The sequence below is a fragment of the Dendrobates tinctorius genome, unplaced genomic scaffold (genome assembly GCF_039654945.1).
Source record: "Dendrobates tinctorius isolate UK_male_01 unplaced genomic scaffold, ASM3965494v1 ptg000143l, whole genome shotgun sequence".
Taxonomy (NCBI): domain Eukaryota; kingdom Metazoa; phylum Chordata; class Amphibia; order Anura; family Dendrobatidae; genus Dendrobates; species Dendrobates tinctorius.
In genome coordinates, this window is record NW_027361810.1 from 9,984,866 (window position 1) to 10,010,185 (window position 25,320).

A 25,320-nucleotide genomic window follows, 5' to 3' on the forward strand; every position below is an offset into this window, starting at 1 on the left:
AGGTGTCAACGGAAATCCACAACGTTTAGCAAAATCCAAGTCCATTAGGTTTAGCGCTGCTCCCGAATCCACAAAAGCCTTGGCGGAAAATGTGGACAGGGAACAGATCAGAGTAATTGCCAAAAGAAACTTAGGCTGAACCCCACCAACAGAAAACGTATGTGCAAAGCGTTTCTCACGTTTAGGACAAACAGAAATAACATGTGAGGCATCTCCACAGAAAAAACACAGCTTATTACGCCTTCTGAATTCCTGACGTTGCGCCTTAGACAAAACTCTATCACATTGCATAGGTTCAGACGTCTGTTCAACCGGTGGCAACACCTCTCGTGTAATCCTGCGTTCACGTAAACGCCGATCAACCTGAATGGCTAAAGACATAGAATCGTCCAGACCAGAGGGAACAGGAAATCCCACCATAGTATCTTTTACGGCTTCTGACAAACCCTTCCGAAAGAGAGCAGCCAAGGCACTATCATTCCAGGTAGTAAGGACCGCCCACTTTCGGAACTTTTGACAGTACAACTCTGCAGATTCTCGACCCTGGTTCAATGCTAACAGGGTCTTTTCAGCCTGATCAATAGCATTAGGTTCGTCGTACAGCAACCCCAAGGCTTGAAAAAATGCGTTCACATTAGTCAGAATAGGATCATCTGGTTTCAAAGAAAACGCCCAATCCTGGGGATCGCCACGCAGCAAAGAGATGACAATTTTAACCTGCTGCGCGGGGCTCCCTGACGAGTTAGGCTTCAAAGCAAAAAATAATTTACAATTATTTTTGAAACTCAAAATTTAGATCGATCCCCAAAAAATACATCAGGTGTGGGGATCTTTGGTTCAACAGCATGTGAACGAGCAAGATAGGCGGAAATTCCTCGCACTTCAGCAGCGAGCTGCTCCACACGATCAGACACTTGCTTTATCTCCATTGAGAGAAAAAAAAAAAAAATCCCCCTACGGCCTCAGAGATATAGAGGAAAGAATATACACACACTTTTTTTTTTTTTTTTTCTTTCCTGCTATTGAGTACCCCAGGATCTGCGGTTTGGCGGGTGATTCTGTTATGATTGAGTCACCGTAGGAGGCAAAAACAGAAATGCTAGCTAAGTCCTGAAAACCAGAGAAGTTGGCAACTATCAGATTGCAGACCCCTGAACCTATCAACACAACTAGCAGTAGCCGTGGGGGGTTCCTACGATGACCTAGACCCCTCGATCACAGCCGGAGAGATACATAGGCCTAAAGAAGGAAAGGGGAAATCTAACTGCCCCAGAGCAGACCCCAAAGCAATAGGCAGCCCCCCACATATAATGACGGTGAAGCAAGATGAAAACACTTACACAGACAGAAAGACAGGCTGAGCAAAGACGGGGCCCAAACACTACCTAGATAGGAACGGATAGGAAGGCTGCTGTTTGCAATCTGCCAAAACCCTATCAGAGAACAAGCCAACAAGCTGATATAAAAATGGCCCTGTTGCAACTAAGCTTCAAAAACTAAATCAGCACTCAGGTACTTTCAGAAGACAGAGCTCACGGAACACTGCACACTCCAGCAGGGAGTGGCAGAATCCAAAAAGCAAGAAAAACAAAAACAAATCTTAGATGCAAAAAGGCAAAACAGAAAACTTAGCTTTAGGATAGCAGGAATCAGACTGGTGTCCAAGAGTCCACAGAGAAATCACCCGCAGGGCAGAAAGGGAGTAGGCTGCCTTAAATCCAGTCAGTGACTCCACTCAGCCAATCATCTTCATTAGTCCCAGGTGCCTGATAATCAGGCTCACTACCTTCCTTCACTAGAATAGGGAGTTCACCAGGCCTCAGTGACGGAGGGGAAAATGAACTCACAACAGCGTCCCCTGCTGTTCTTGATGCTATCTTAGACTATCGACCTTATGTGTCATGTGCTATTGTGCACACGGCTAATGAAAGTCAGCACCAAGACGCCGAGAAATGAATCCGCGGCTCTAGTGATGAATCGCGGCTCTAGTGACGAATCTGCGGCTCCAGTGATGAATCTGCGGCTCTAGCGATGAATCTGCGGCTCTAGCGATGAATCTACGGCTCTAGAGATGAATCCGTGGCTCTAGCGATGAATCCGCTGCTCTAGAGATGAATCCGCGGCTCTAGAGATTAATCCGCGGCTCTAGAGATTAATCCGCGGCTCTAGAGATGAATCCGCCGGCTCCAGTGATGAATCCGCGGCTCCAGTGAGGAATCCGCCAGCTCCAGTGAGGAATCCGCCGGCTCCAGTGAGGAATCCGCGGCTCCAGTGAGGAATCCGCGGCTCCAGTGATGAATCCGCGGCTCCAGTGAGAAATCCGCGGCTCTAGTGGTGAATCCGCGGCTCTAGAGATGAATCTGCGGCGCTAGTGATGAATCCGGGGCTCTAGTGATGAATCCGGGGCTCTAGAGATGAATCTGCAGCTCTAGAGATGAATCTGTGGCACCCTCAGGAGTATGGCCGCCACAATGGCTTTGCCTTCCTCCAGGGGAGGGTAATGCCAGGCTTGGAGGCAATGATTGGTCTCTCTCGCAGTCAATCTATGCATGCAACACAGTTCCACTCCAGGCCAGCAGGGGGAAATCTGAACCGTGATTAAGGGGAGGAGTGCTCACTGAGGGCCAAGAGGAAGGAGTGGTCAGTAGTTAGTCTGCGGAAGGTGAAGTGTGGAGACAGGGAGAGAGAAGCTGGAGGTTGAGCTGGGAAAGGAGAGCTCCCTCACAGTGAGCGCATGAACTGGAGCCTGGTCTCCACGGTTGTACGGATACTAACGGTCCTACAACAGACACCAGAGGAGTAGGAGGCTGTAAATGCCCTACTCCCATCTAAGACTTGAGGGCACAACAGCAGCTTGGATAGAGAGCCGGGACTCAGGAGAATGGAGCCCCCCAGAGAGGCTACAACTGTCTGCCGTGCAAGTAAATGTTAGGAATCTGTGTCCTGCCATACTAATGCAGAGATCCAGATCCTCACATTCATCTCCAGAGGCTAAGTCCTTTCTGCCAGCTTGTGAGCATGCTCCTGGAATGAGCTCCCATTGGAGTTCAGGAGTCAGGTGCTCAGGTCCTGCTCCTGATTCCATTGGTTCAGCTCAGGTCTCTGGAGATTTCCGGAAGGTCCCGGTCACTATAAAAAGTGCGCATGGCCGTTATGCCACGCGCTAGTATTTTCTGATACTTGCTGCTGTATGTTTGTTGATGGATGCTTGGTCTGGTGTAGGACTTATTATGAAACCCCTTCCCTCGGTTATTACGAGTGTGTGAGTGATTGGGTCAGCCAGTAGCAGCGCTAGCGCCAGCGCGTTCAAGCTTCAGCCATCTCAGCAGAAAAGCGTCCTGCATCGCGCTTGCGTTATTGCGGGTGCAGACTTCTGTGGCGTTCGCAGTTGCGACGCCGTGCACACGCTCATTCACGGTAAGTCCGTTGGTTGTAGTGCCACTTTAACTACTCCTGTTTTCGGCTACCGTACGTGTGTCGCTGTGTCCCTGTGCGTTTAACAGGCTCAGCGTTACCTTTTTTTTTTATTACTTTTCTGTGCAGCTCTGTGTCCCATAACAGAGACTGCCTCTTTTGCACTTGGGTGATTTAGAACCCTGTGCACACTACCGCTGTAGTGCACTGCCTCCCTTAGCAGCGGTTTTGCCATCTGCCGCACGGTGGACCCCGAGTGGCGAAGGCACTTTAATTATTTATTTTTTTTAGTGCCTTCCGCCACTCATAACAGTAAGGTTCTTGAGAACATCTGACAGGAGGAACTTCAGTATAACTCAGTACTAGGAGTACTTAATTCAAACAAGCGCTGGGAAGGAGACCGCACAGCCCGTCTGCTGAGAGAGAATCCCTGAATTGCTTCCAGGCCAGCCTGCTCCCATACCATCTGTAATCAGGACCCTGGACTGCAGTTATCAAGTAAAGGTAGAGAATCATAGAATCATAGAGTTGGAAGGGACCTCCTGGGCCATCTGGTCCAACCCCCTGCTCAAAGCAGGATTCGCTAAATCATCCCAGTCAGATGTCTGTCCAGCCTCTGTTTGAAGACTTCCATTGAAGGAGAACTCACCACTTCTCGTGGCAGCCTGTTCCACTCATTGATCACTCTAACTCTCAAAAAGTTTTTTCTAATATCTAATCTGTGTCTCCTCCCATTCAGTTTCATCCCATTGCTTCTAGTCTTTCCTTGTGCAAATGAGAATAAAGTTGATCCTTCTACAATGTGACAGCCCTTTAGATATTTGTAGACAGCTATTAAGTCTCCTCTCAGTCTTCTCTTTTGCAAACTAAACATTCCCAAATCCTGCAACTTTTCCTCATAAGACAGGGTTTGCAGACCGGTCACCATTCTGGTCGCTCTTTTCTGAACTTGCTCCAGTTTGTTGATGTCTTTTTTAAAATGTGGTGCCCAAAACTGGACACAATATTCCAGATGAGGTCTGACCAAAGAGGAGTAGAGGGAAATAATGACTTCACGTGATCTAGACTGTATGCTTCTGTTAATACATCCTAGAATTGCATTTGCCTTTTTTGCTGCTGCATCACACTGTTGACTCATATTCAGTCTGTGATCTATTAGTATACCCAAGTCTTTTTCACATGTGCTGTCACTTAGCCCTATTCCTCCCATTCCCATCAGCTTACCCTCAATTCCTTCATCTAAATCGTTGATAAAGATGTTGAACAATACAGGGCCCAGGACAGATCCCTGTGGTACCCCACTTAAGACATTCTTCCAACTGGATGTGCAGCCATTTACGACCACTCTTTGGGTCCGATCACTAAGCCAGTTATGAATCCACCTAACAGTTGCCTTGTCCATTGCATACTTAGTCATTTTTTCAATAAGGATTGTATGAGAGACTTTGTCAAATGCTTTGCTGAAGTCAAAATATACTATATCTACAGCATTTCCTTGATCCACCCAATCAGTGATTCCGTCATAGAAGGAAATTAAGTTAGTCTGACATGACTTATTAGTTACAAACTCATGCTGACTCTGTTTAATCACTTCATTCTTATCCAGGTACTGACATACATGTTGTTTAATAATTTGTTCAAAGATCTTTCCTGGTATAGAAGTCACTCACCGGCCTATAGTTGCCTGGGTCCACCTTCTTCCCCTTTTTGAAGACAGGAACAACATTTGCTCTTCTCCAGTCTTCTGGCACTTCTCCTGTTCTCCAAGAATTTTCAAAGATTATGGAGAGGGGTTCAAAAATTTCTTATACTATCTCCTTCAGTACTCTGGGGTGTAATTCATCTGGGCCTGGAGACTTGAATTCATTTAGGTTAGCTAAGTGTTTCCTCACTATCTTTCTGTTTATAGATATCCTGGATTCTTCTATTCCCTTAATAGGACAGTGAAGAACAGTTGATGTTACATTTCCTTTCTGAGAGAAAACAGATGCAAAATAGGAATTTAAAAGTTCAGCCTTCTCAACATCCTGTCTTACCATTTCATCATTTTCATCCTGTAAAAATCCTATAGCATCTTTGACTTTTCTTTTACTTTTGACATATCCCCAAAATCCTTTATTATTGCTTTTGACATCTCTTGCAAACCTCAATTCATTTTCAGCTTTAGCTAATCTGATTTGTGCCCTGCAGGTTCTGCAGACAGCATTATAATCTTCTTTAGATATGCCTCCCTCTTTCCATTTTATAAACATTTTTTTCTTCCTTTTTAGCATGTGCTTAAGTTCTGTGTTCATCCATCCTGGTTTCCTTAAATGCTTCCTATTCTTCCCTCTTTTCGGAATTGTTAACAACTGTGCTTTGAGAATTTCATTTTTCAAGATTTCCCATCCTTCCAGGACATTTTTGTCTTTAAGGATATCCAGCCATTGGATCCCTCCAATTCTCTTTCTGAATCCCTTAAAATCTGCCTTTCTGAAATCTAACCTTGACGCCTGAGTCTTCACAGGTCTTCCTCCTCTAGTTATCCAAAATTCTAAAATAGCATGGTCGCTACCTCCTAGAAATTGCAACCCGCTGTGTCTTGTCTGCTTCCTACCCTTACTGCACTGCTACATCCCTGTGCCAACCACCTCTACACTGCCCTGGGACTATAGCTTCACCTGTGGGGAGCTTTGACATCCTTGCTGCACCCTACCATCAGTCCCAGCGGATCTACATGCAGCGTCGGCTTAACACCTCCCTTGCCGAGCACCACAGGTGGCGTCACAAACTATTCCATTCCATTAACTACATTCCCCCATTACTTGGGCGCCCAGGGCCACGGACCGGGTCACCGCTGCTGTGACACATTCCCCTGACACCGGCCTGGTACCGAGTACCCCACAGCCCTGGGAGGGCGACCCAAATCCACCGCTCTAGTGAGGAATCCGCCGGCTCCAGTGATGAATCCGCGGCTCCAGGGATGAATCCGCCGCTCTAGCGATGAATCCGCCGATCTAGCGATGAATCCGCCACTCTAGCGATGAATCCGCGACTCTAGAGATGAATCTGCGGCGCTAGTGATGAATCCGGGGCTCTAGTGATAAATCTGCAGCTCTAGAGATGAATCTGTGGCTCTAGAGATGAATCCGCCGCTCTAGTGAGGAATCCGCCGGCTCCAGTGATGAATCCGCCACTCTAGCGATGAATCCGACGCTCTAGCAATGAATCCGACGCTCTAGCGATGATTCCGCCGATCTAGCGATGAATCCGACGCTCTAGCGATGATTCCGCCGATCTAGCGATGAATCCGCGACTCTAGAGATGAGTCCACCGCTCTAGTGATGAATCTGTGACTGTAGTGATAAATCTGCGGCTCTAGCAATGAATCCGCCGCTCTAGCGATGAATCCGCTGCTCTAGCGATGAATCCGCCGATCTAGCGATGAATCCGCTGCTCTAGCGATGAATCCGCCGCTCTAGCGATGAATCCGCCACTCTAGTGATGAATCAGCCGCTCTAGTGATAAGTCCACAACTCTAGAGATGAATCCGCGGCTATAGAGATGAATCCGCCACTCTAGTGATGAATCTGTGACTGTAGTGATAAATCTGCGGCTCTAGCAATGAATCCGCCACTCTAATGATGAATCTGCCGCTCTAGCGATGAATCTGCGACTGTAGTGATAAATCTGCGGCTCTAGCAATGAATCCGCCGCTCTAGCGATGAATCCGCCGCTCAAGTAAAGGTACAGAAATTGCACCCCGCTGTGTCTTATCATAGAATCGTAGAGTTGGAAGGGACCTCCTGGGCCATCTGGTCCAACCCCCTGCTCAAAGCAGGATTCGCTAAATCATCCCAGTCAGATGTCTGTCCAGCCTCTGTTTGAAGACATCCATTGAAGGTGAACTTACCACTTCTCGTGGCAGCTTGTTCCACTCATTGATCACTCTGTCAAAAAGTTTTTTCTAATATCTAATCTGTGTCTCCTCCCATTCAGTTTCATCCCATTGCTTCTAGTCTTTCCTTGTGCAAATGAGAATAAAGTTGATCCTTCTACAATGTGACAGCCCTTTAGATATTTGTAGACAGCTATTAAGTCTCCTCTCAGTCTTCTCTTTTGCAAACTAAACATTCCCAAATCCTGCAACTTTTCCTCATAAGACAGGGTTTGCAGACCGGTCACCATTCTGGTCGCTCTTTTCTGAACTTGCTCCAGTTTGTTGATGTCTTTTTTAAAATGTGGTGCCCAAAACTGGACACAGTATTCCAGATGAGGTCTGACCAAAGAGGAGTAGAGGGAAATAATGACTTCACGTGATCTAGACTGTATGCTTCTGTTAATACATCCTAGAATTGCATTTGCCTTTTTTGCTGCTGCATCACACTGTTGACTCATATTCAGTCTGTGATCTATTAGTATACCCGTCTTTTTCACATGTGCTGTTGCTTAGCCCTATTCCTCCCATTCTGTATATGCTTTTTTCAGTTTTATTGCCCAGATATAGTACTTTGCATTTTTCCCTGTTAAAAACCATTCTGTTAGTTGCTGCCCACTTTTCCAGTTTATTTATATCTTTTTGAATCCTCTCTCTCTCTTCTCTAGTATTAGCTATCCCTCCTAGCTTTGTGTCATCAGCAAATTTAATCAGTTTACCCTCAATTCCTTCATCTAAATCGTTGATAAAGATGTTGAACAATACAGGGCCCAGACAGAGCCCTGTGGTACCCCACTTGAGACATTCTTCCAACTGGATGTGCAGCCATTTACGACCACTCTTTGGGTCCGATCACTAAGCCAGTTATGAATCCACCTAACAGTTGCCTTGTCCATTCCATACTTAGTCATTTTTTCAATAAGCATTGTAAGAGATACTTTGTCAAATGCTTTGCTGAAGTCAAGATATACTATATCTACAGCATTTCCTTGATCCACCCAATCAGTGATTCCGTCATAGAAGGAAATTAAGTTAGTCTGACATGACTTATTAGTTACAAACCCATGCTGACTCTGTTTAATCACTTCATTCTTATCCAGGTACTGACATACATGTTGTTTAATAATTTGTTCAAAGATCTTTCCTGGTATAGAAGTCAGACTCACCGGCCTATAGTTGCCTGGGTCCACCTTCTTCCCCTTTTTGAAGATAGGAACAACATTTGCTCTTCTCCAGTCTTCTGGGACTTCTCCTGTTCTCCAAGAATTTTCAAAGATTATGGAGAGGGGTTCAAAAATTTATTCTGCTATCTCCTTCAGTACTCTGGGGTGTAATTCATCTGGACCTGGAGACTTGAATTCATTTAGGTTAGCTAAGTGTTTCCTCACTATCTTTCTGTTTATAGATATCCTGGATTATTCTATTCCCTTAATAGGACAGTGAAGAACAGTTGATGTTACATTTCCTTTCTGAGAGAAAACAGATGCAAAATAGGAATTTAAAAGTTCGGCCTTCTCAACATCCTGTCTTACCATTTCATCATTTTCATCCTGTAAAAATCCTATAGCATCTTTGACTTTTCTTTTACTTTTGACATATCCCCAAAATCCTTATTATTAGTTGAAATCTCCCATGACAACTATGTCATATTTTTTGGAGAACTTGGCCATTTGATGCATAAAGAGTTCATCCATATCTTCAGCTTGCACAGGCGGCCTGTAGTAAATGCCTACAATGGTGTCCTTTCCATTGTTCTGTCCTTGTATTCTCACCGAAACAGTTTCCACAGAACTCCCAGTCTCTGAAGCTTCAATCTCTGTGCAGATATACGCGTTTCTAACATACAATGTGACACCTCCTCCTCGTTTATCAAGTCTGTTTCTTGCAAATAAGTTGTATCCTTCTAGTCTTGTATTCCAATCATGTGTATCGTCCCACCAAGTTTCAGTGATTCCAATGACATCATATTTCTTTTCCTGTGTTAGTAGTTCCAATTCTCCTTGTTTGTTGCCCATGCTTTGTGCATTAGTATAGAAACATTTTAGTTTGAGATTGGTTTCTCTTTCTCCAATATTTTTATTAATTAGATTCTTTTGTCTTTGTTCTTCCTTTCCACTTCTAATAGTAGAGTTCTCAAAAGCATTTGTCAGATGTATGGCTTTTTCTGGTCTTTTGCTACCCTTCCCATGTTGTTCTAGTTTAAAGCTCTCCTTACAAGTGTAGCAAGGCGACTTCCAAATACATGTTTTCCAGTCTTCGTAAGGTGCACCCCATCTCTAGCAAGTAGTCCATCGTAAAGGTAATCCACTCCGTGATCCATAAATCCAAATCGTTGCTGACGGCACCATCGACGTAGCCAGTTGTTCACCTGCAGAATCTTATTCCACCTCCTTGTTCCATGGCCATCCACTGGGAGGATGGAAGAGAAGACCACCTGCGCTCACAGTTCTTTCACTTTCTTGCCTAAGTCTTCAAAGTCTCTGCAGATGGTTTCCAGGTCATTTCTTGCGGTGTCATTTGTCCCCACATGTAGTAGCAGGAATGGGTAGTCATCTGTAGGTCTGAAGAGTCCTGATATCCTGTCAGACACATCTTTAATTTTTGCACCTGCACATTTCTCTTGAAGTTATATCCGGTCTGCAGATAGCGGCCTCTGGTCCTCTCAACAGGGAATCCCCCATGACCACCAGTCTCCGTTTCTTCTTCACAACATTTTTCTTTCTCCATCCAGGAGGACTCTGAAGGCGTACAAGGTAGCTGCGTGTGGGCAAAGTCTTATCCTGATGTATTTCCTCATCGTTTTCCTGCGTGAGAGCCTGGTACTGGTTCCTGAGCAGTATGGGTGCTGACTGCCTCCTGATCCTCCTGCTTCTCTGGGTCACATGTCTCCAGTCCTCTGTTTCTTCAGGTGCACTTCGAATTTCTTCTCTTTCTGTAACATGAAGAGATAATTCTGCTCTGTCTAAGAACTCTTCACCTTCCTTAATGATCTTCAACGTAGCCAGGCTCGGACTGGCCCACCGAGGTACCGCTGGATCCCTCGGTGGGCCCCGCCCCCGAATGTCACTGTCACTCACTGGTGGTCGCTCGTACCACCTGTGTTGCAGGGGCGGGCTGGGCCGGGTGGCAGGGAGGCATATGCCCCCCGGGCCGCTCCCCCAGGCGCACACGTGGGCCGGCAGCTTTCTCTGAGCTGTGCATAGCTGTCTTACCTTGACAGCTGCGCAGCTCCGACTCTCCCTCCGCCCTCCCTGGACTTCTGGTCATGTGACATGGCTGTAGCTAGAATGTAGGGGCTCCTTGCAGGTCCTGACTACAGCCCATACAGTCTAGCTGATTCACTGCTGAAAGTGATACAATGCATGGCGGGCTCCTTCCAGGTACAGCGTCTGCCATGACAAGAGGAGCTGCAGCTGTGCCTGCTGGGGATCACTGGTGAGGTAAGTATGAAAAACGTTTTCTTTTTCTTTATCAAATGAATTAAATGGGTGAGGGGGCTGCCAATGGTGGAGGGGGGCTGCAAATAATGGAGGGGGGCTGGAAATGATGGAGGGGGGCTGGAAATGATGGAGGGGGGCTGCAAATGATGAAAGGGAGGGCTGCAAATTATGGAGGGGGGCTGCCAATGGTGGAGGGGGGCTGGAAATGATGGAGGGGGGCTGCAAATGATGAAAGGGAGGGGGGCTGGAAATGATGAAAGGGGGGGCTGCAAATGATGGAGGGGGCTGCAAATAATGGAGGGGGGCTGCAAATAATGGAGGGGGGCTGCAAATGATGGAGGGGGTGCTGGAAATGATGGAGGGGTGTGCTGGAAATGATGGAGTGGGTGCTGGAAATGATGGAGGAGGTGCTGGAAATGATGGAGGGGGTGCTGGAAATGATGGAGTGGGCTGCAAATGATGGAGGGGGGCTGCAAATAATGGAGAGGGGCTGCAAATGATGGAGGGGTGTGCTGGAAATGATGGAGTGGGTGCTGGAAATGATGGAGGGGGCTGTAAATAATGGGTGTGCTGGAAATGATGGAGGGGGGCTGCAAATAATGGAGAAGGGCTGCAAATGATGGAGGGGTGTGCTGGAAATGATGGAGTGGGTGCTGCAAATAATGGAGGGGGGCTGCAAATAATGGAGGGGGGCTGCAAATAATGGAGGGGTGCTGCAAATGATGGAGGGGTGCTGGAAATGATGGCGTGGGTGCTGGAAATGATGGAGGGGGCTGCAAATGATGCAGGGGGCTGCAAATGATGGAGGAGGTGCTGGAAATGATGGAGGGGGTGCTGGAAATGATGGAGGGGTGTGCTGGAAATGATGGAGGGGGTGTTGGACATGATGGAGGGGGTGCTGGAAATGATGGAGGGGGTGCTGGAAATGATGGAGGGGGTGCTGGAAATGATGGAGTGGGCTGCAAATGATGGAGGGGGCTGCAAATGATGGAGGGGGTGCTGGAAATGATGGAGGGGGTGCTGGAAATGATGGAGGGGGTGTTGGACATGATGGAGGGGGTGTTGGAAATGATGGAGGGGGGCTGCAAATGATGGAGGGGGGCTGCAAATGATGGAGGGGGGCTGCAAATGATGGAGGGGGTGCTGGAAATGATGGAGGGGGTGCTGGAAATGATGGAGGGGTGTGCTGGAAATGATGGAGTGGGCTGCAAATGATGGAGGGGGTGCTGGAAATGATGGAGTGGGTGCTGGAAATGATGGAGGAGGTGCTGGAAATGATGGAGTGGGTGCTGGAAATGATGGAGGAGGTGCTGGAAATGATGGAGGGGGTGCTGGAAATGATGGAGTGGGTGCTGGAAATGATGGAGGAGGTGCTGGAAATGATGGAGTGGGTGCTGGAAATGATGGAGGAGGTGCTGGAAATGATGGAGGGGGTGCTGGAAATGATGCAGTGGGCTGCAAATGATGGAGGGGGGCTGCAAATGATGGAGGGGGGCTGCAAATGATGGAGGGGGTGCTGGAAATGATGGAGGGGGTGCTGGAAATGATGGAGGGGTGTGCTGGAAATGATGGAGTGGGCTGCAAATGATGGAGGGGGTGCTGGAAATGATGGAGTGGGTGCTGGAAATGATGGAGGAGGTGCTGGAAATGATGGAGTGGGTGCTGGAAATGATGGAGGAGGTGCTGCAAATGATGGAGGGGGTGCTGGAAATGATGGAGTGGGTGCTGGAAATGATGGAGGAGGTGCTGGAAATGATGGAGTGGGTGCTGGAAATGATGGAGGAGGTGCTGGAAATGATGGAGGGGGTGCTGGAAATGATGCAGTGGGCTGCAAATGATGGAGGGGGTGCTGGAAATGATGGAGTGGGTGCTGGAAATGATGGAGGAGGTGCTGGAAATGATGGAGTGGGTGCTGGAAATGATGGAGGAGGTGCTGGAAATGATGGAGTGGGTGCTGGAAATGATGGAGGAGGTGCTGGAAATGATGGAGTGGGTGCTGGAAATGATGGAGGAGGTGCTGGAAATGATGGAGTGGGTGCTGGAAATGATGGAGGAGGTGCTGGAAATGATGGAGTGGGTGCTGGAAATGATGGAGGGGGTGCTGGAAATGATGGAGGAGGTGCTGGAAATGATGGAGGGGGTGCTGGAAATGATGGAGGGGGTGCTGGAAATGATGGAGGGGGTGCTGGAAATGATGGAGGGGTGTGCTGGAAATGATGGAGTGGGCTGCAAATGATGGAGGGGGTGCTGGAAATGATGGAGTGGGTGCTGGAAATGATGGAGGAGGTGCTGGAAATGATGGAGTGGGTGCTGGAAATGATGGAGGAGGTGCTGGAAATGATGGAGGGGGTGCTGGAAATGATGCAGTGGGCTGCAAATGATGGAGGGGGTGCTGGAAATGATGGAGCAGGCCAGCAAATGATGGAGGGGGTGCTGCAAATGATGGAGGGGGCTGCAGTGCAAATGATGGAAGGGGTGCTGCCAATGATGAAGGGGTGGATGCAAATGATGGAGGGGGGTGCTGCAATTTGCAAATTATGGTTGGGGCCTGCAAATGTTGGAAGTGGCTGCAAATGACGGAGGGGGGCTGCATATGATGATGTGAGTGAGGGGGATAGGGGACTGCACATGAACGAAAGGTGACTTCACATGAAATGGGAGAATGGGGGACTGCACATGAAATGGGGGGAGAATGGGGGACTGCAAATGATGAAGAGAGGGGGGAAGGGGGACAGCGAATGATGAAGTGAGGGGGACTGCAAATGATGAAATGAGGGACGGGGACAGCAATTGAATTGAAGGTGGGGCATGGAGAGAACAAACGAGGACCTGGGGGAGAGCAAATAATGAATTTTCAGGGTGATGGGAGTAAATGATGTATTGAATGTGGGGTAGAGCAGTTGATAATGAATAGAGGATGGGAGAGAAAGAGATGACAATGAATTGGGGCGGAAGGGGCATATAAATATAACAAATTGGGGGAGCGGGAGGCACATATTGGGGGACATTGAGGATGCAGTGACTGGTAATGAATTGGAGGAAGAGTACGGGGCTAATTAATGTATATATTTATTAGGTGGGGAAATTGCTATTTATTGTTGGTGGGGGCGCAGTGGTGAATTATAATTTATATTTGGAATGGTGGATTATTATATATTAATGGTGGGTGCACGTCTGTATTTAATGTGTAGTGTAGAAGAAAGGGGAAAAATGGGGAATGTGCTGTGGAAGCCGTGCTCAAGGTAACTTTGTGTTATTTTACGCAGAGACGTGTCCTGGCTGAAAGAAATGATGGCGGTCTGCCCTGCATAAAAAAGAAAAGCAAAGATGAGGGACTTCAGCTGGAGACGTCACTGGTGAGTCAGTGTGCTCCCTATACACTGACACTATAACCTGTTCACTGTGCACTATATTCAGAGCTTCTGTGTATAATGTCACAGGTAATCACTGTATTACCTGGACACTGACACTGTATACAGAGCTCCTGTGTATAATGTCACTGATGAGCTCTGTATTACCTGTACACTATATACAAAGCTCCTGTGTATAATGGCATTAGTGTTGTGTAATTTTTTATTAATAATCTGTATTGTAGTCTTCGGTCACTATATGGTGGTAGTATGTGATCTGGTTATGGTGTGGCGGTATTTCTCCCTGTATGTGGTATTATTTGGCACTATGTGATGGTAATATGTGGTCTGGTCATGGTATGGAGGTATTTGTTCCTTATATATGGTATTATTCGGTCGCTATGTGGTGGTAATATATGGTCTGGTCATGGTGTGACAGTTTTGTCCCTTGTATGTGGTATTAATGGTCATTCTAAAAAATATATGCCACTCATTCCCTTAAAGAAAAATAAATAGAAATAAACCTAAAAAGAGTATTGGATATTTTAGGAAATGTTTAATAAGTAAGACTAGAATATGGCCCGGCCAAAAGAGTCTACCTTGTTGTGGTGGTGGCTTAAAAATTCTTTTGGCCAAAACAAAAGCTGCTGGTTATGTATGTGGTCTGTGCTGGGAACTGTTAATAGATTGGTGAGGACGTGGTGTAGAAGATGAGTTTTTCCAAGAGCGGGCGGTGGGACTGTGGCAGGTTTATCTCTGGAGTAAGCTCGGTTCTGCGCTCATATCTCTGGAGTAAGCTCCGTTTTGCTTCCATATCTCTGGAGTAAGCTCGGTTCTGCTCCCATATCTCTATAGTAAGCTCAGTTCTGCTCCCATATCTCTGGAGTAAGCTCGATTCTGCTCCCTTATCTCTGTTGTAAACTCGGTTCTGCTCCCTTATCTCTGTAGTAAGCTCGGTTCTACTCCTTTATTTCTGTAGTAAGCTTGGGTCTGCTTCCATAGCTCTGTAGTAAGCTCTGTTCTGTTCCCATATCTCTGTAGTAAGCTCGGTTCTGCTTCCATATCTCTGTAGTCAGCTTGCTTCTGTTACATTATCAATGTAGGCAGCAAGCTTGGCTCTGCTCCCATATCTCTGTAGTAAGCTCTGTTCTGCTCCCATATCTCTGTAGTAAGCTCCGCTCTTTTCCCATTTCTCTGTAGTTAGCTCGGTTCTGCTCCCATATCTCTGTAGTAAGCTCCAGTCAGTTTCCTTGTCTACGTAGCATTCTTGGTTCCGGTCTCGTGTCTATGTAGTCAGCTTGCTTCTGTTACAGTATCCGTTCTGGTATCATGTCGATGTAGTAACCTCCGTTCTGGTATCATGTCGATGTAGTAACCTCCGTTCTGGTATCATGTCGATGTAGTAACCTCCGTTCTGGCATCATGTCGATGTAGTAACCTCCGTTCTGGCATCATGTCGATGTAGTAACCTCCGTTCTGGCATCATGTCGATGTAGTAACCTCCGTTCTGGTATCATGTCGATGTAGTAACCTCCGTTCTGGTATCATGTCGATGTAGTAACCTCCGTTCTGGCATCATGTCGATGTAGTAACCTCCGTTCTGGCATCATGTCGATGTAGTAACCTCCGTTCTGGCATCATGTCGATGTAGTAACCTCCGTTCTGGTATCATGTCGATGTAGTAACCTCCGTTCTGGCATCATGTCGATGTAGTAACCTCCGTTCTGGCATCATGTCGATGTAGTAAGCTCCGTTCTGGTATCATGTCGATGTAGTAACCTCCGTTCTGGCATCATGTCGATGTAGTAACCTCCGTTCTGGCATCATGTCGATGTAGTAACCTCCGTTCTGGCATCATGTCGATGTAGTAACCTCCGTTCTGGCATCATGTCGATGTAGTAACCTCCGTTCTGGCATCATGTCGATGTAGTAACCTCCGTTCTGGCATCATGTCGATGTAGTAACCTCCTTTCTGGCATCATGTCGATGTAGTAAGCTCCGTTCTGGCATCATGTCGATGTAGTAACCTCCGTTCTGGCATCATGTCGATGTAGTAAGCTCCGTTCTGGTATCATGTCGATGTAGTAACCTCCTTTCTGGCATCATGTCGATGTAGTAAGCTCCATTCTGGTATCATGTCGATGTAGTAACCTCCGTTCTGGTATCATGTCGATGTAGTAACCTCCGTTCTGGCATCATGTCGATGTAGTAAGCTCCGTTCTGGTATCATGTCGATGTAGTAACCTCCGTTCTGGTATCATGTCGATGTAGTAACCTCCGTTCTGGTATCATGTCGATGTAGTAAGCTCCGTTCTGGTATCATTTCGATGTAGTAACCTCCGTTCAAAATATATATAAAATATAATGATTATTAGACAATGTAACCAGTGGGATGATTTCCCGCTGGTTATATTACACAGTGGGGATTGGCATTTTTAAAAATGCCGATATTTCTCCCCATAGACTTCTATTGATATCGGAAATCGGAATTCCGATATTTTACTTTAGACCCTCAAATACCAGTTAAAAAAGACCAGCCGATTATTTCCCATTATTCTCATAATTGGAAATAATCGCTCATCACTAGTCAGCAGATAAAATGTAATATATTATTTTATTTATAGAGCAATGTCTTCTAAACAACCCTATGTTTCTGAAGAAAAATCAGAAGAAGCAGTCCCTAAAAATACCCATGGTGTAATTCCGCGGTCTCAAAGCCTAAATGTTGAGTTGTACATTACTGTAGGTGGGCCCCTAAAATTAATTCCCTTGGTGGGCCCTAGACACCCCAGTCCGACCCTGAACGTAGCTAACCTCTCTTCGAGATTTTGCAACTTTTCCTCCAACAGGGACACAAGCTTGCATTTGTGGCATGTGAAGTTTGGCTTTTCCACTGGTAAGTCTGTGAACATGTAGCAAGAAGTGCAGCTCACCAAATGGCTCCTGGCCTCTTCCATATTGAGATTTCTTAAAAACGATGAAAGATGAGGAAAAATTCGCGCGCCGAAGGCACTGGGAATATGCAAATGATCTCCGCAAGACTCTTCCCCTGGTTTTCCGATTTCCTCTTTTCAGCTGCAACGGCCAAAACCCAATGATCGTTGAGCTCGCGGAGACTCTTCACTTATCCCAGAAGGCACTGGGAATATGCCAATGATCTCCGCAAGACTCTTCCCCTGGTTTTCCGATTTCCTCTTTTCAGCTGCAACGGCCAAAACCCAGTGATCGTTGAGCTCGCGGAGACTCTTCACTTATCCCAGAAGGCACTGGGAATATGCAAATGTCTTGTCTGCTTCCTACCCTTACAGCACTGCTACATCCCCGTGCCAACCACCTCTACACTGCCCTGGGACTAGAGCTTCACCTGTGGGGAGCTTTGACATCCTTGCTGCACCCTACCATCAGTCCCAGTGGATCTGCATGCAGCGTCGGCTTAACACCTCCCTTGCCGAGCACCACGGGGTGTAACGAACTATTCCTTTCATTAACTACATTCCCCCATAACTTGGGCGCCCAAGGCCACGGACCGGGTCACCGCTGCTGTGACACATCCCACTGACACCGGCCCGGAACCGAGTACCCCACAGCCCTGGGAGGGCGACCCAAATCCGCCGGCTCCAGTGATGAATCCGCCGCTCTATCAATGAATCCGCCGATCTAGCGAAGAATCCGCCGCTCCAGCGATGAATCCGTCGCTCTAGTGATGAATCCGCCGCTCTTGAATCCGCCGCTCTTGAATCCGCCGCTCTAGCGATGAATCCGCCGCTCTAGTGATGAATCCGTGGCTCTAGAGATGAATCTGCGTCGCTAGTGATGAATCCGCGGCTCTAGAGATGAATCCGCCGCTCTAGTGAGGAATCCGCGGCTCCAGTGATGAATCCGCGGCTCCAGTGATGAATCCGCCGCTCTAGCGATGAATCCGCCGCTCTAGCGATGAATCCGCCGCTCTAGCGATGATTCCGCCGCTCTAGTGATGAATCCGCCGCTCTAGCGATGAATACACCGCTCCAGGGATGGAAGCTGCTTGGTGACATAGAAACAAAACGCACCTTTAGGGGAGAGGATGCAATAGTAGATCGACCAGATGTAAGAGACCTGGCGGGCAGGGCGAGCGGTGACCCAGATCTTCACCTTGGTACGTGCAGGCAGGCTGCCCTTCTCATGTTCAAACTGCAGAGCTGTAGAGGAAAGCACAGACAATGTGGCACAAAGGTACAGTCATGTGGTATACAGCCTTGTGGTATATGGTCGTGTGGTATACAGCCATGTGGTATACGGTCATGTGGTATGTGGTCATGTAGTATATGGTCATGTGGTATATGGTCATGTGGTATGTGGTCATGTGGTATACGGCCATGTGGTGTACGGTCATCTGGCATGTCCCCACAGTTACTCACCCACAGCGTCAGTGATCACGACGTCCGGGTCACACTGCCCAGAAATCTCCTGTTTAGCGATGAGCATATACTCCAGGGTGCAGTCACCATCATTACAGAGAAGCAGATCATAGGACTGAAAACTCCCAACCAGAACATTGCCCAAGTCGACAGACTCCTGCTCCGTCTAGAGAAGTAATGGAGTTTTACATCAGGAGTATTGTAGGGGAGTATAATATGGAAGAAAAGAGCCTTGCCCAATGCTGCAGCCTTACTTACCGACAACCATCCTGTGCAGCCCTCGCCAGTGATACGCAAGGTGTAGTGGTTTTTGGGGCCTTGATCATCCAGCCAGGATAGGACAGTGGCTTTTATGAAGTAATTTCTCTCTTCTTGCGGCACAAATGACCACTTCTGTGACTGCCAATCGAGAAATCACAGTTTACTCCCAACTCCAACCTGCTTAGAAATCATCATTTTTGGCAGCACTAGTTCATATGCTGCCAACAAGAATGACAGTTTTTGAGCACAGAAGGATTGTATTAAAGGGTTATTCCCATCTTCATAGATGGATATTGTTGGATAGAGCTTGCAGAAACAAGCACTTTTGCAATTTACTACTTATTAAAATTTATTGCAATTGTTGAGACATTAACACTTTTCTCTTGTTTACATCTTGCTGTCTAGGAGACCGACCACCGCTGCTGTCTAGCTTGTAAGCAATATGCTGCGACTGGCTGCTGTGATTTGTAGACAAGAGCACTCGGCGATCCAAGACTGCTTCAAAACAGCGCTTACAAGCTCAAGACTAAAGCGCTTGTTAGCACTGCATATGTTCTGCTGTGGAGAAGTCGCTGTTAGTCTGCCAGGCAACAAGTTTTAAGTAAAAGAATAGTGTTAATATCTCAAAAACGGTGAGTCAGGACACCTAACAGACATTAGAAAATGGTACAATCTTGACAAAATCCGTTGTTTTTGATCGACTTTCATCCAATATGTATGGCCACAATAAGCCGTATGGTCTGAGCCAATGCTTCAAAACATCTGACAAGAAGCCAGCTCCTCCATTATGTGACCGCTCACCAGGATTTCATTAGGTCTGATAATTCCTGATCTTGGATGAACTGATATATATTGCATTTGTTCTTGCTGGATCCTCCACTCGAAGTGTGCAGGGACTCTGGAGATGTTCCTTATGGAATAGGAGCACTCCGACTGGCTGCCCACGCAGGTCGACTTAAAGAAAAGTTTTCCTTCTTTCTCTAGAGATAGTTGTGGAGTTTCTGCTCGACTGAATAACACAATCGCCTGAAGAATATAAGGTACAGAGAAACAGAAGTGAATGTCACCTCTCCATTATTAGATATGGCTCTATATAACCAGAGCATTCAGAATTAATGAGTCAACTACAGGCTGGGAGTCCTGCGGACAACAACCCCCAGCGTGGAACGCTTTCTGATTGCTCTTTATGCTGCGTACCGTCATGTGTGGATGTTACATACTGGAAATCTCCCGAGACACAACGACTACTTTTGATCATCATGAAAACTCATTAAGCGCCACAAAGAAGTGTTGGGCCATGTAGTAGTCACCCAGCAAAAAATCTAAGGTCGGGGGCGATCAGTGCATTTATAGTCTTGAGGAGCTGGCAATCAGCCCGTTTTTCCAGAAACTTAACACTGGAAAGATTTTTACATAAGACTAGAAAATGCTCCTGGAACATATGTTAAACATATAGTCTATGAGCACAGCGTCTTTTCAAGTAGATTCTGCCCGGAATCCACCTGATAAAGCGCGGCAACACAACCCCATAACATGTCCATAATGTACAGCAATGTCAAAACGACATAGTGCACCAACACTTACTAAATAGAACTGCTGACATCCGTAGAATGGAATACATGATGGCTTTGCTGAGAGCGGGAGTGGACAGATTTGATACTATTTGGGCCCCGTGGGACAATTATTGGGCTCAAGTTTATGGGCAGGACTTTTCTCTCTTAATATCTCTATACAGTTTGTGCCTTTTTTCCATTATCCCTTCCGGTCTATGTCTTTTCCTTTTTTATATTTGTTTAGGGATCAGTTAGAAGATGAAAAGATATAGCTAGCATATAGTGGAATAAAACACCGGTTTAAAGGGAATCTGTCACCCCATTTTTGGCCTATAAGATGTGGCCACAGCCTTCAGCGGCTTATCTACAGCATTCTGTAATGCATTCTGTAATGCTGTAGATAAGCCCCCCGATGCTGATGTAACCTGAAAGATAAGAAAAGCAAGTTAGATTATACTCACCGGGGCAGGTGCGGTGGGTGTCGCGGTCCGGGCCCGGTGCCTCCCATCTTCTAGCAATGACGTCCTCCTCCTTGCTTCTGCCGCGGCTCCTGCACAGGCGTACATTATCTTCCCTGTTGAGGGCAGAGTAAAGTACTGCAGTGTGCAGGCGCCAGACCTCTCTGACCTTTCCCGGCACCTGCGCACTGCAGTACTCTGCTCTGCCCTCAATAGGGCAGATAAAGTACGCCTGCGGAGGAGCCGCGGCAGAAGCAAGGAGGAGGACGTCACTGCCAGAAGATGGGAGGCGCCGGACCCAGACTGCGACACCCACCACACCCGCCCCGGTAAGTATAATCTAACTTGTTTTTCTTATCTTTCAGGTTACATTGGGGTTTATCTACTGCATTACAGAATGCTGTAGATAAGCCCCTGATGGCGGTGGCCGCAGCTTATAGGCCGAAAATGGGGTAACAGATTCCCTATAAGGATTTACTTCTGTACTAGTTTTCGAGTCTATCACTACACATTTAAGTTTGGGTTCCACTAAGGGGGGTGTTCCCTCATTTTATAAGCCTTGTAATTGTACTTTGCATTTGAAGATCTTTCAAATGTCTGTATCGTATTTTGGTATTTTCATTGTACTCTGATGAAGGATTGTAATATTTGACCTATTTAGGTCATATGTTTCTATTTGTTTAAATGTAAAATTTAATAAAAATGTAGAGTTAAAAAAAACAAAAAAAAAACGACATAGTGGAATGACCACTGGTGTTATCCTGGGAAAACTTGGCGACTGCACCAGCGCCAAATGACGCTGCGTGCACGAACGCTTACACAGCTCCATTTACCCACCGAAGGCAAAAAAATGTGACACAGAAACCATGTAAAAGAAAAAAAAGCACAACCAAATTTGAAGCTTTTTTGTACATTTTTTTAAACGGATTGTATTTTTCTGCTTTAGGTTAATTCAACTGACAAATATGGTGCAGTTTTTTACACTGAAACATAGCAATAATTGACATGTAACGTTGTAAAACCTCACCATGTGCACTATGATTGCATTTGCTTACTGAAATCAGTAGAAAGATTATGTAAGGGGTGTTTAAGTGTTTTTCAGCACAGACTGTGGATGAAATCCTGCTTCAAAAACCCCTGTGTGAACAGTGATCATACCAACAAGACCAACTCCTATTGAGGGCTCCATCAGTGCAGGGAAGACTCACCTGAGTGTAGTCAGGGCTGCAGTTTAGCTGCAGCGGCACAGTGTGTTTTACTAGTGCACCTTCACTTAGACAGGTCCTCGCTAGTAAAATCTGATGGGATCCAGGGTCCAGGTGACCGGATCTTGGTTTCACTTGGACCTCAGGGCAGCTGTTCTCATCAATCACAAATGTCATTATAGTCGGTCCTGTATTCTGCAGCAGCAGAGTCCGATGTGTGTGGTCATCTGGTTTAGCCGGTGGAAAAAGCTGTGATAAATGGTTAGAATGTGAAGCTTCATGTCTTACATATTACCACTAAATCCCGCTCTTACTATTCTTACCATCCGTGGAGAATCCAGAACACACCTGGGAACAAAATGTTCTTGTCCCAATGCAAAAGTGTGTCCCCTCGCTCGAAGCGTAATGCACCACGGAGGACAAATAGTGATCTCCTTCACATTGCGGTAATCACGCTGAACCTGCAAGACAAGCGATCACGTGACATAGTTGTATTTTCTATTTTCTTAATTACTGTTAAGGGCCCTTAGAAATAAGAAAATCAAGCGTCTCCCCTTAGCTCACCTTATAAAAGACAAAACCCTCCAGTTCTGCAGCATACAAGGTATTGACTTGTGTTGGGTGAAAGATCACTCTGAAGGCCGTGGACTTGAGCGGAGATATCTCAGTGCGCTCCGGGGTGATCCGGAAAGGGCTGCCAGACATGCAGGTCCAGATAATGGTCACCTTTCCTTTAGTGTGATTGGTCAGAGAGAGAGGTAGAGGTTCCTGAGAGCTGCAGTCACAGCGGCCGAAGTCAAAGTGTCTGCTGCTGGCTGTGATATGGGGGGTCTGCTTGGAGGTCTCGTGATTAAACTCATCATGGAAGTATTCAGTGGAGGCATTAGAGCGGGCACACGTCTCAGGAGAGGGGTAATTTGCATCCTAGAATAAAGAAAAAAGAGAATATCAGACTAAAAATTCTACTATAATGGAAATAAAATAAAATTAAAAAATAATAAAATGATATTAATGCTCATATATCTGTAGGACTAAGGGGGTGTCCTGCACTGACCTTGTGTGCAGGATAGCGGGATCCATTTCTGGCACTTATACAAACCTCTTTAATTTCTATTATACTTTTATATTGACAAACATCAATTCCAAAAAAGCTATTTTTTTAATGTACACCGAGCACCATGAGTGATCCAACACTCATACAAGGTGTAGACCTGATGTGACCAAAAATTTGTGTAATATTTTAACTTTTGGAACTTATATTTAATAAAGATTATTTATTGGAAAGAGTGCATTTCTGTGGACCTTTATCAAATATTATTTTTAAATATAATGCAATGGCTCATACCTGTATGTCAGTAAATTACCCTGAGAACAAATATTACACATACCGAACGACGAAGTACATCCTAAAAAGAGCACAAGTAGTATGGTGGCCCCGGGGTCCTTCATTGCTCTGGGTGGTCTACCCATGTAAGGTCTGGGCCCCTGTCATGTCACAGAGATTCCCTGCTATACAGGGGGACCCACCACAATCTCTCCCACCCACACACCCCCATAGTTTGATGACACGCATGCTGCGGACCAAAATAGATTTCTATTGTCCGTGAAGACAAAAATGAGGAGACGACAAGGTAGAAATGAAGACCATAGAAGAAGACTATAAAATTCGAGTAATCCCTTCTACACTTGGTGGAAAAACTTGTGCAGTTTTTAGGCCACGCTGCAAATGTCTAAATCCATGGCATGTAATATATCCCCGTTACGAATCTCACCGGTTCCAGGAGAGCGAGCGCTCCGCTTGTGTCTGCGCTGAGCTTTCCGCTTTCCAACATGGCATCCAGAACGTCAGGGGAGTAAACAGACAGACCACGCGCCATATTTGTTCTGTAGATAGAAAGGTGTTTTGGAAGAACAATGGCGGGTTTATCTATATCCGAGTGACAAGTGCCGATCACATCCACAAACAGAGGATCCTAGACAAAGCAGAGGGTGTTTGTCATCCACAAATGTACCTAACACCAAAATAAATATTAACAGCAAGCGAATATTTCTTATTATGGAGCTACCTGGTGATGGATGAGACAGGCGACCCTCCGATAGTGTGGGATCGGGTGCACTGGACAGAAGATGATCTTTATGCTCCGAGTCTCCTTAGCACTCAGATTCCCATAGGGAGGATCGAAGGAGAAAACGCTTTCACTGCTGTCAATGTCAAACTGGTAGACGGCGGGAACCTCCGAGGAGTTGGTGATTTCTAAGGTCCGTGTGGCCTTCTCTCCCAATTGCAACAAACCAAAATTCACTAAAGACGTCTGGAGAGAAACAAAGGGCCCTGCAAAATAATGACCCAAATAGGTGAGAGACATGTCTGACTGCTCTGAATGCATCAGTAAGTCCTCAACTGAAGTCGGGGTTCCTCTATGGTCCTCATTAATAACACTGTAGAGCGGAAGTCCCCAACCTTTTGTAAGTCACTAGCCACTTTCCCATAGTACAGGTGGTTGTGTGGAGCCACAGTGAATGTTAAAGGGGTTGTTCACTAGTTTGATATTGATGACCTATCATATGGATAGGTGCTCGATATTATATCGGTGGGGGTCCGACACCAGGACCCTCCATGTTTGCAAATGTAAACAGTGAATGGAGTCCACAGCGCTGTACATAGTGTAGTGGCCATCCGTGGGTACTGCAGCTCAGCTCCTATTCACTTTAATAGGTGAGCTGCAGTACTCAATAACAGTCGCTACCCAATGTACAGAACTAGGATGTCCCAGCTCTATTCACCTTTTACCTCCAGCTAATAATGGGAATATCAAGTGTCAGACCACCACTGATCAAATAAGTAATGGCCAACCCCTTAAAAGTCTATTAAACATAACCAAACTGTAAAACTCTTAGCCTAAATAAGATGCCAATTATTATCTTCTGACTGCGTAAAGTACCAGTAATGCTATAACAGCCAGAAGGTACATCCAGTGGCCAAGGATGTACATGCAGAGGCCCAGGAGGTATATACAGAGGCCCAGGAGGTATATACAGAGACCAAAGAGGTACATTCAGATGCCAAGGACATACATGAAGAGGTCCGGGAAGTACATACGGAGACCGAGGAGGTACATATGGAGACCTGGGTAATACACGCAGAGGGCCTGAAGCTACACACAGAGGGCAAGGATGTACCTGCAGAGGCCAGGGAGGTACATGCAGAGGCCCAGGTGGTGCATGCAGAGGCCCAGGTGGTGCATGCAGAGGCCCAGAAGGTACATGCAGAGTTGTAGGAGGCGCATGCAGAGGTCCGGGAGGTGCATGCAGAGGTCCGGGAGGTG

General features: G+C 46.5%; 1 protein-coding gene across 2 annotated transcripts in view; it reads right to left on the reverse strand.

Moving 5' to 3' along the window:
• The window catches only part of CFAP65 (cilia and flagella associated protein 65), a 57,754-nt gene that overhangs the window by 26,357 nt on the left and 6,077 nt on the right, over positions 1 to 25,320 (reverse strand). For both annotated transcript variants that reach the window (XM_073545422.1, XM_073545421.1), the window contains exons 8-16: positions 24,061 to 24,326; positions 23,767 to 23,967; positions 22,559 to 22,918; positions 22,318 to 22,455; positions 21,998 to 22,243; positions 19,580 to 19,804; positions 18,776 to 18,916; positions 18,518 to 18,683; positions 18,170 to 18,298 (exon numbers count right to left, since the gene is read on the reverse strand). In XM_073545422.1, the coding sequence (XP_073401523.1) occupies positions 18,170 to 18,298; positions 18,518 to 18,683; positions 18,776 to 18,916; positions 19,580 to 19,804; positions 21,998 to 22,243; positions 22,318 to 22,455; positions 22,559 to 22,918; positions 23,767 to 23,967; positions 24,061 to 24,326 (1,872 nt within the window). The remainder of the gene's footprint in view (positions 1 to 18,169; positions 18,299 to 18,517; positions 18,684 to 18,775; positions 18,917 to 19,579; positions 19,805 to 21,997; positions 22,244 to 22,317; positions 22,456 to 22,558; positions 22,919 to 23,766; positions 23,968 to 24,060; positions 24,327 to 25,320) is intronic.